Source organism: Limulus polyphemus, unplaced genomic scaffold (assembly GCF_000517525.1).
Source record: "Limulus polyphemus unplaced genomic scaffold, Limulus_polyphemus-2.1.2 Scaffold869, whole genome shotgun sequence".
Classification (NCBI taxonomy): Eukaryota; Metazoa; Arthropoda; class Merostomata; order Xiphosura; family Limulidae; genus Limulus; species Limulus polyphemus.
The window spans coordinates 218,974-230,940 of NW_013666479.1; the positions used below are offsets into that span (position 1 = coordinate 218,974).

Consider the following 11,967-nt stretch of genomic DNA (forward strand, 5'->3'; position numbering starts at 1 on the left):
TATATATATCATGTGCTGACCTTCAATTGTTTCACAGTTGAAAAGTAAGGTTACAAGGAATGAAATAGGCCAAGTTGTGATCACATGTTTGTCAGCAAGCTAGAAACTACTTTTCTCAAATAAACATAATTATAATCAATTTTATGGATGCACTACTTTCTAAATATATTTGTGTTAATTAAAAGAATGATTTTGGTGGGTCTTCATAACTTCATTACAAAGCTGAATAACTGTTTTCCTTCAAATATGCACATTCTATTTAAACCCATTAATTGGTTTGTTTGAGAAACATCACTGGTAGACAGTAGTTTAAAGACATTTTATTCTCTCTCTTATTGTTGTCATATAAAGTTTACATATTAATAAAAAAGCCTTTGCTCAGATTTATAGGATTTTTCTAGAACAGTATGAAAAATTTCTTGGTGTACCTAATAAATATGAATAATGTCTTGAATTGTTGATGCAGTAGATTAATTAAGCTAATATCTATGATCTCCAGCTAAGATAGTAAATAAGAATAAACTTATTTTTGGCCTTTTTTTCAAAATCAGTTCTTATTCCATAGGTGCTTATAATGAATTAAAAATTCTTTTCCTTGCTTATTTTGGCCACTTTATTTTCAATAGAGCTGAGTGATTAGTGGAATTGGCTTATCACTTCTGCTTAAACTGTATCAGAACAAACTTGCATTAATCAAAAAAGCAATAATGAGAAAAGTTAAAGGCAATATTTTGATTACTTGGATACTGGCTAGTTGGAATAATCAAAAACAAAAATTATCAGAAACATTAATTTCCATTAGTTGATTATTTTTATGAGTCGTTAAATACTATTTTCCAAGCCCCCCAGAGACACAGCGGTATTTCTTCGGACTTACAATGCTAGAAACTGTTTCTATACCTGTGGTGGCCAGAGCACAGGTAGCCCATTGTGTAGCTTTTTGCTTAATTACAAACAAACTATTTTACAAGGAATTGGATACTCTGGAGTTTATGTTGTCAGGGCTTGACATTAACACTAGCCCGATAGCCCACGACAAGTATTTTGACTAGTTGACAACATGGCACATTAATCTGGTGAGACTAGTGTCTTAATATTGAGTACCTGTTGAACATTAATTGATTGCATTTAGTTAATCCCTCACACTCTTTTTTTTTCACCTATGTAAATATGACTTTAGCTAAAAGATTAACCCAGGAGTTGGTGGTTGGTGTTGTTGGCCAGTTGCCTTCCTTTTAGTCAATGAAGGTAAAGAGTTAAAAGTTATAATTAATTGCATATGTGTTTTACTCAGTTGTTATTAAACAATTAAATATACCCAAAATTCTACCATTAATAAAAATTTTGGCATTTCTAATTATACTTATAAAGTGAATCAGGTACATGTGCAAAGGTACCTGCGGCTGTTTGATTAGTTGACGCTTCTGATAAATAGACATTATATTGTACTCACACATTTGATTTATTGCTTTTTCACAGAAAAATTTTAATATTTTCAAATCCAGCATTCTCAAATTGTTTCCAAATGCAGAAAAGGAAGTAATTTAATAGCCAATCACATTTATAGCTATTCTTGTTTAGTGCTGCCATCTATATGCAAAAAATTGTTTTCACAGGCCCCAATCCTTGAACTCCTATGTACCTTATGATTAACATGGTTCAACTGCTTCCCACATGTAAATCAGCATGTGATAACCCTCCATCAATAGGAGTGCGACACACGATTCTCTCTATTCGATTCTACCAAACTATCACTTCTCAATAGGCTGTTGTCGAGTGCAGACGTTTTTCACTTGTGCTCTTTTCATGTAATTTTTTTTGTGTGAAGTAGTGATTTCCTTGATTTATTCATTTGCTACAGTTTTTCTGTAGTAGGTTGCCATGATAACTTGCCTTTGTTTATTGATTTTTTTCTATCATTTTGAACCTTAAAATGAATTCTGAAGTTTGTGTTTTCAATTGTGCTATTATTATGGCTATTTTGAGTGCCATTACCGGTTTCAGGTCTGGGTTCTTGACCAAGGATTTTTGGCTATCATTCGTTGGGTGATTGTTCATTATTTGAAGCTTCCTTTTTCTCCTGACCATGATCGAGTTCTTCCTGCATTTTCTGAACCTTTTCATGATAAGGAGGATTTTGACAGCCTTTTTTCATCCTCTTCACTATGTTATGCCTTCTCATGCATCTCCTACTACATGTACTAGGCCTAACTCTTCAATTTTTTGATATGCTTTCTCAGTTGTGTTCTGTTTTTCATATGATATCATTCCTTCCTTTTTACATGACACCCATCATTAGAGTCTCTTACTTTCCCTCCTTCCCTGGTTCATACTGAGCATTTTGTTGAGGGCTGGTGTTAGCATGCTTCATCCTCCGTGGACTTCTGATCACTATGCTTTAGCATATTGGCAAGCTGATCAACTCTTTCATGAACCCATATTTCGTTGCTGTTAGGACCTTATTGGAAGGATGCTGTCTTTTCACAGGTTCATCTACCTTCCCCTTATCTTCATTATTTCTGGAGGACTCCTTTTCTCCATTGGTTTGTTTTGGAGATTTTTCCAGAGTCTTTGGAATCGCATGTGAACTCTGTGAGTCCACATTCAACCCTTTCATCTTTGTTTGCTCTTTTGTCTCATTCTGATCCAATGACTTCTCCAATAACTGTTTCTCATCCTGCAAACCTCCTATACTTTACCAGTTCTTACCACTAGGGGTTCAGTATTTTTGCGATGGGTCTCGAAGTTGGGTTCATTGTCACCAGCAGTTCCAGTGACAGTTATCCACTAGCTATTCTTGGGTGATACACATTTTGTCAGAAGGATATTTTATCCTTTTCCTTTCCCCTCCACATTTGTTTCTTGTACCAATTTTCTTCCCATTAACTCAGGATCCTTCCACTTTTCTGCATCTATCCAAGGTTGTGCTAATCCTTTTATCACAGTGAGCTGTCGAGCCTGTCAGCCAACCTTTTCCAGGATTTTCCTCTAGGTTTTTTGTCCTGTGATCCATCTGTCCTGCCTCAGCCAATTTCTGGATCTTCCCCAATTTCTTATGGAGTCTTTTATCACACTCAGGGGTTTTTTCTCCAGGACTAGGGATGTCCAAGGTAGATGTCTTGAATGCCTATCTACATATTTGTTTTTCTCATCAGTCCAAATGCTATGTTTGGTTTGTCCTCTACAGAGTTGTGTATCAGTTTCACTCCTGGTCTTTCAAACTTGCTTCGGCATAGTATGTATTTTATTGGGTGTTCAAGGCTTTTGCCCAACATCTGCATGATATAGGGTTCAATTTACACCACTACATTGACAAATGGCTCCTGTTCACGCATTCTGAACCATAGTATTCTCAACACACACACATCTGCCACTGCCAGTAGCAGCTTGTGTTGGTTGAATTCTAGAATTGATATAGTTTTCCATTTGCCTATCCATTGTTTTATCCACTTAGGTGTATTTTTTGACACCCATCTCACTCTGGTCCAACCTTCTTCACTTCTTCTCCATTCGATAATGCTTTCAGTTCTCCATGCATTTACTGTTTCCTTGGTTTCTGCACTAGAGGTTATGTCACTTTTGAGTACTTGACCTTCTATGGAAGCCCTTATTCCTTTGCATAAGGCACATATGCGTTCTCTTCAATGGCCTCTGCCTAGCCAGTGGTTTCATGTTCAGGATACCTTGGACTCCACAATTACCCTTCATCCTTCCCTTACAGACTGTCTGTATTGGTGGTTGAACAAGGATAGCACCATGAAGGGAGTACCATTTCCTGCACCATGTTCGGATTTGCATCAAATCATGGATGCTTCTCTCCAAGGTTGGGTGTGGGGGTCTGTCAGCAAGAGGCTTTTGGGCAGTATTCTCGGATCATAATGTCTTACCACTTCATCATCTTGGATTTAATAGCAGTATGCCATTCTTTGGTGTGTGTAGTCCTCCAATCATGCATTCCACCTCAATATGGTGGGTCTTGGAGGTTGATGTTTGCCCATTTTCTGTACAGTTCTATCCAGAAGGTGAGGTTGCTTATATTTTCAAATTTTCTAGATGCGATCCACTTCTGTGTGGTGGGATCTAGAGGGTGCTGTTGCATATGCTCCACTTCCATGCAATGGGTCCCAAAGAATGAGGTTGCACACAGCTTCTGTGAAGTTTTATCCAGAGGATGAGGTTACTTATATTTTATAAATGTGATACACTTCTGTGGAGTGGGACCCAGAGGTTGCAATTTTGCTCCAGTTTTTGTGCGATCCTCTCTAGAGGATGATGTTGCTTTGGAATAAATCCATCACATTGCATTTCACCCCTTCAATTGGGATCCATCATCCTACCATCACCTGTATGTCAGTTCCCAGTGAGTCATTTTGCTGAAGAGCTGGGTCAATCAACATAAGTCCTCACACATATTGGTTGTGTTTTCTCTTCTTCACTCAATTTGTTTCATGATCTCCACCTTCATGCAGTGGGTCCCAGAGGGTGAGGTTGCTATATATTTCTAGAGGTGATCCACTTCTGGAGGGTGGCATTATGTTTAGGCTTTTGTTCAGTCCTATCCAGAGGATAACGTTGATTGAGATGACAGTTTTTCCTTTCATACTCCACATCAGGAAGTTTTCACTGCCTGAGGTTGATGTTGCACAATGGGGGTGCCAGTGTGATTGAGTTTGATGTGATCTGCCACATTGGCACATCTTTTCCTGCTGTCATTCTGATGTTGGGTTACCGGATGTATGGCTGGTTGTGAATTTGTGCACATGTGCCCATTTTGAAGATTGTTTTGCACAGTATATACTTCCATTCTACTTAACTTGAGGTGAAGATGGTGTTGACTCTCCTCCTACCACAGATCTGTGGTTCTATTCTCGATACCACTGGTTTTGGAGTGGAATTGACTGGCTGTGTATAGCCTATCTTGCCCTAGCTACTCTACATCTCTACACACAGCAATTTTGAGAACTTGGAATAAGAACACGGTTACTGATATTTCCAAAAAATTGTGTGTTCTACGTGTGTGTCACAACTAACGTTGAGTTTGCAAGTATTCAATCGCATGTGTTATGTTCACTTGAGTTATTCATCGTTTATATGTGTTTCTGCCACCTGGTACATAAATGGTGCAGTCTCCTGCATGTATTCCTCTCCTAACAGGGATCACACTTCATGGGTGTTCTTTGAATGCTTTCAAAAGATACTTATTTCTCTCCCAAGCACCAGTCCCTCTGCCTATTTAATGTGGGGATTCTAGCTATACACAGAAGTAATGTTCCATACTGGAAATTATCATCTTCCTATACTGAAAGTATATTTCTAATAGGTATGTTCTCATACTTCGCACCCTTCCTCCCCACTGAAAACTGGTGCTTTCTTTTGTACCTAATTGCAAAGTGATAGTTCAGTAGAATCGAATGGAGGGAGTCACGTGTCACACTTCTATTGGTGGAGGGTTGTCGCATGATGATTTACATGCGAGACGCAGTTGAATCACCTTGATTGTGAAGTACATGGAAGTTCAAGGGTTGTGGCATGCAAAGAATGTTTGCATATAGAGGGCAGCACTAACAAGAATAGTTATGCATGTGAGAGGGATTGGAAGGACCTATCAGAAATTTATTTTTAATACAGAAAAATAACTTCTGTCTCTGTGGTTTGATACTGGTACAGTGCTGAGTTTGTTGTTTCAAATAATTTGCAGTCACGATATTAAACAAATCCATAGTGTCTTTGAATAAATATTAAGTTACACATCATGAAAAACAATGTTTAATCCGTTTAACTGCTTATTAAATAGATTTCATATTTAAGTCATTGTTTGCAATATTTAAATTTTGAACCATTTAGTGTTTATATATATATATATATATATATATATATTTGTAGCTAACGAGTCTTTAAAAAAATGTTGTGTACATATTGTTTAACTAGCCTTGGGTTAGTAACCTGTTGTAGTTGTTCTCATGAATGAATTAGTGGCTTAAAGAAGGGATGAGGTTACCATTACTTCAGTTAAACATCCTGTCAAAATACTGAAGAACTGGCTTATTATCACAGCTAAACCAAACTTTATAACTTTGAGAATGTTAAATTATCAGCATATTGTATATGTATGTGTCAATTTTGTAAGTATACACAACCTTTGATAGGTAGTGGATATCAAAATGGACATATCAGCTGTGAAGAGGTCATGGTACACAACAAGAAAGTGGAGAAACATACGTCAAGAAACAATGTTTACTGCACATGTAACATTCAAGAAGAACATTTGCATGAACATGATAAAAGTACTGTACAAAGTAACAACTCGTCAGACTTAGAAATTGGTTCTGCTGTAGAAGTCTTGGTGAATGGGGTACCTCGATATGGAATCATTCGATGGATAGGGATTGTCTCAGAGCAACAGGATAGTAGAAAACTGGTAGCAGGAATAGAAATGGTAAGATTTTTTTGTTTTCTTTCTCTCTCCCTCTTCCTGTGTATGTTTATGCATATGTGAATACCATTTTTGTGCTGTTCTCCTATATAGATAAATAGATAAGTAGCTCAATAATTATCAATTACAATTATTGTTAATAGGCAATTTAGATCATCACTATTAAACAATAAAGAATCTACAATCGTTTAATACATTTATTTCTCTTCCTGGTTAGTCATCTATAGTCATAATGGATAAAGCTTATGGTAATAGGACCCAAAAAGCATTGGGGATATCCCATCTATCAAGCAAAATCCAAAAATGCCAAAGTGAAACAAGTTGACCATCATGGAAAATCAAAACAAGGGTGAGGAGGTGAGTGCTTAAACCCACAACATCTCACCTCCTACTGCCTTATGCTGTCTGCAGCCAGATGTGGGAAGATAGTTACCCTGAAAGTTATTTAAGCTTTAAAAGTAGAAACAGAACCACTCAAAATTTTTACAGTAAAGAACTAGCAACCACCACCTTTATAAAAATGAAAATGAAAGTAAGAAAATTTACTTATAAATTGTCGAAGATTTCTTCAAGTATGACACAGGAAAGCTGAGGCAGGCCCAGCTACTTGAAGTTGGGCTTTCCAAACCCGGCATACTTAAACAAAAGCTTTTTCTTTAAACTAAGTTAGTTATTCAAAGTCACCCTTGATAAACTAACGACCTCTAGGTAAGGAGTTTTCCATAATGGAAAGCTTATTATTTAAAATAAATTTATATTTATTATAAATAATAGTAACAAATTTGTTAGTTGTGCATCTTTATATCCATTATTTTTTAGTTTATTTATGAATAAGGAAACATTATCCATATCGGTGTAGAGGGTATGTTGCATGCACAGTGCCCTCCAGATTTGTATATTCATTTATTTATTTAATCAAATTACGTATTAATAAATTTTTACATTTTTATTCTTATAATATATTTTAGGTACAAACCTCTCCACTAAGATATTATGTTGAATACATATGGCATCTTCTATAATTCTTCTTCATTGCAAAATCGATATATTATCTAATTCTGATACATAGGAATATATTTCGTAATAACTTATGATTGTACAAAAAGTTTTAAATATTTTATTAAAATTTAAAATCATGATTTTCTCATGGAGCACCTATCAATCTTCGATGGAACACCAGTGTTTAGTGGAACATCTTTTTTTTAAAGTAGCTGATTGCTTGAGGTATTGATTTCATTAATTAAAATTTGGGCATTTAATTTTTTAGATATAAAAACAAAATTACATCCAGCTTTATCAATAGGTGTAATAATAAATTTATCTTGAACATGTTTATTTTGTTTTTAAAGACATTAAAAGACAACTCTATTTTATATCTAGATAAATGTAAGGTTCTTAATTGAGTTGTAGTGCACTTAATAATATATAGTTTCCGCTAAAAAAAGAAACATTGTGGGGAATATGTTTTTTACGTATTTTAATAATGTAGTTATCAATATTATTTTCTAGATTTTTTAAGATATCAGATTTGTGTTTTTTTAAAATTCGAAATTTAGTACCATTTTTTAAAATTAATTTTAATTCATTATCTTCTATTACTTCTAAGTTACCTGTTGCTATATGATTATAATAAGTGCCCTTAAATTCGTTGTTATAACAAATACAAAGTAAATTATCTATTTATAAAGGATTAAATTTTTCAATGAATTTTTTATAATTAAAAAGAAGAGGTCCAATAGGTTTGTTATATATTTGTATGTAGGTTGTAGTGATTTTAAAGAAAAAATATTTTCTTGAACACTTTTGAGAAAAAGGTACAGTAAAATTATATCATCATATATTTTATGTTTCAAATCTATTACAAAATAAGATTTTTCTTTTCTGGTTTCTGAAAGGTTATTCGGAATTTGATTACATATTAATTTAAATTTTATTAGATTAAAAATTAAATATTTTATATTAATATTATTAAAATCAAAATTAACTTCGGTATTTTTGGATCTTGCTTGATAGATAGGATATCCCCAAAGCTTTTTGGGTGCTATTACCATAAACCTTATCTGTTATAACTATAGATGACTAACCAGGAATGGAAACAAAATGCATTAAATGGTTATAAATATTTTAATATTGCATATAAAATATTTAATGTATTTACAATTTTTAGCTGCTCTTCATATATGTTTTGTCATCTAACAGTACCAACTGTTTCATATTACAGTGTAATATAGTATTTTACTCTTAGTGGCCAAAGAGCTTTGTCCCTACGGTAGAGCTGCTCTATTTATTCAATTACCTATGAATAGCAAATTACATTGATTATTATCACATAAACTAATCAATTAATTGAAATTATAATTAATTCAATTAATGTCAAGTATTCAAAATTACAATTAAACTGGTTGTCACAAAAATAATAAACTAACCAAAACTAGGGGGTTCCAATTATTCCAACTGTCCAAATAATTGAAATACTGCTAATTTGCCATTATGTTTGTTGTTAAGCACAAAGCTACATAATGGGCTAGCTGTGCTCTGCTCACTGCAGGTATCGAAATCTGAATTCATTGTTATAATTTTTTTATTTGCTCATTTAAAGTTTGTTTGGGCAAGCATGTTCTAGTGACTCGGTGGTCTTGGTTTCGATTTCCATTGCCACCCTGTTTTTGTTATAGCAAAATTACTAAGACTATCTTCTACTGTCACTAATTTTGGTCTGCTGACTAAAAGGAAGGCAACTTGTTAACAGCACCAACTTCCATCTCGTGGGCTACTTTATTTTATTTTTTTCTTTGTACTACCATGGTTTGAGGAACACTCTTAACTGATTAATCAAATTTAAATGATTAATAGGCCTGTTGATTAATCGGATATCAAGTACTAGTAATCATCCATCACTACCATAAAATGACTTGGTTCATAACTGTGTTTTAAATTGTTCTAAATATTCTTAGCCATATAATTTGTATGATAGTTATTAGCCCAATGAATTTAGTACAGCTTAGTTCTAAAATAAAGTTTTCATGAAAATAGTTGGAATGGTTTTATTTAACTGTATGCATGATTACTAGTATTTTAAAACATTCTAAAACAGTGACTTATTTTGTATACTCAAACATGTAGCTGTAGGGAATCAAAACCTTGCAGCTTTATATATTCAATGACGAGGAACCCACTTCGAGACTAATAATGGCTGGAGACGGCTTGAATGGGTAATGAAGAAAAACTTTAATATAAGTTTAACATAACAGCCATCTCCAGCCATTATTAGCTTTATATATTGTTTCAAAAATAGTAGGTAAATGTACATGTACAATCATCCCCCAGTGGGACATTAGTAAGTCTTTGGACTTACAATGCTCAGATCAATGGTTCGATTCCCCTCCGTGGACACAGAAGATAGCCCGATGTGGCTTTGCTATAAGAAAACACGCACATATACAATCATATCCTTAAATGACATTGAATAACTTATAGGAACTACGTTAAATCACATTTTACTGCTTAAGAAACAAGTTGCTTATTGATTTAATTAATTTTATTGCTGTTTAGTTGTTTTTATTTTATCCTACTTTTTATCTAACTATGACATAATAGTCATTTAGTCTACAAAGAACAGTCTTATACATTGTTGTTCCTTTTATACATTTGTATATCAGTTACACATTCTGCCATCTGTTATTAGTGAAAATAATTATGAAAGTATTCTCACTTCTATTATCCTAATAATACAGGGTTGAATATGTTATATTAAAATGATTTTGAATATGCAAATCAGCAAATTATATGACACAACCACATTTTTTGGCATTTTGTAAGTAGTGTAATGCCATAAGAAATTACTGCTTTTGGGAAGAATATATGTCAAGAGTGGGAAAGTAGAACTTCAGTACTGGGGATATTAAAAATAAAAGTATAAGAATCACTTTGGGGAACCAGGATGATACAGAAAGAGAAGTGCAACAGTTCATACCTCAGCCATGATAAACAAACATTTTGTGATGGGGGAAGAGTCATCAATGAACACAAAGATTAGTGGCAACATAATCAAGAAGGATGTATCCAAAAATGAGGCCAGCAGGGTACAAGTTCACCAAGATAAGGCTTCCAGTCATACCTTCTGTTCAACCATTGCATACCTCAAGCAGTTGGAGACTGAAAATGGTGTTCACATTATTGAATGTGAAGACATATTTATGAAACTACAGCACATAACATCTATATATATATATATATATTGGATTGGACTGTTCAAACAGGTGCTGGGAAACCATCATCCTTGTAAACTAGAGGGATTATAGAAATTCTTCAGGAAGAAGTAGGAGTATGCTTTGGACATGACAGCCTTATGATGGAACATTTTTCAATGGAAACTACATTGCAGAGTTATTGTCAATATTCATGGTCATCAGATAGAGTATGACTGGTGGCAACATGATTTATAATAACATGGTGATTCTCCAAAATCATTTTAACATAATGTACTAAACCCTCTCTGGTTGTCTAATTTTTTTTCTTAATGTCATTTGAATCACTCTTGTCTGATGGGTGATAAGCAGTACAAATAGAAACATAACCATAGTATGCAATTTTTCACAAGTATTGAAATAATTTAAACTCTGGTGTGAAGATAGAGTCAGTCAGCAAATTGGAAACAATATATGTCAGTGTCTGTGATTACAAAGAAAAAAGATTTTACCAATTATGTTGCAAGAGAGTTTATGTATATGTAAATTTCAATTATTTCAGGAAGAAGAAGGATTGGGGTGTACAGATGGTACCTTCAACAGGCAACGTTACTTTACTTGTCCACCAAACAAAGCTTTCTTTGTGTTCCTGAACCAGTGTAGAAAAGACGGTCGGTTTATTGAGTCTGAAAGAACTGCAGGTTTTATTTTAATTCTCTTTATTCTGCCCATCAGGTGTTCATATGTTCCACTGCTTCAAGACAACTTATCTATTAACTCTGTGTGCAGGGGTGGGGGTCAAAGTATATATGTCACAACCTTAAAACCCTTCCATTACGGGCTGGGTGGAATCCACCCAACCCATAACCAGGAAAGTATCTATGAGAGTAATTGTATTATAATTTTTGAAAATGTACACAATTCTTTACAAAATTTTGCAAATTTTTAGTAAACATTACAAGGATTTCATAAATAAAATATCTGGTTTTTGAATTATGTTTTAAGATTTTTTTTATCAAAGATTTGCTCGTGAATTTTTTCTTTCAGAATGTTGACTATCCAACGTACAAAGTAATTTTGATTTTATAATTAAAAATACTTTTCTTCGTCCAAAATTTGTCAAGTTTCATTTACGTAATCTCTACATCCTTCTAGATAATCACTAAACGTGTTTTTAATAAAACTTTATATTTAATCTATTATTTTATCAATATTAACTCTATATGGTTTTGATCGATTTGACCGACCTTGTAATCATCATAAAAATTAGGAAATAAATCTAAATTACTTTTTTTTTGTTCTGGAATAACTGAAAATTGTGATAGGAAACCACAAATGTTTATTCTA

The 11,967-nt window shown here is 33.8% G+C and overlaps 1 protein-coding gene across 2 annotated transcripts in view; it reads left to right on the forward strand.

The window, feature by feature from the left end:
* Positions 1–11,967, forward strand: part of LOC106460953 (ubiquitin carboxyl-terminal hydrolase CYLD-like) — a 113,755-nt gene that overhangs the window by 62,376 nt on the left and 39,412 nt on the right. For both annotated transcript variants that reach the window (XM_022387752.1, XM_013920710.2), the window contains 2 exons: positions 6,147–6,436; positions 11,183–11,321. In XM_022387752.1, the coding sequence (XP_022243460.1) occupies positions 6,147–6,436; positions 11,183–11,321 (429 nt within the window). The remainder of the gene's footprint in view (positions 1–6,146; positions 6,437–11,182; positions 11,322–11,967) is intronic.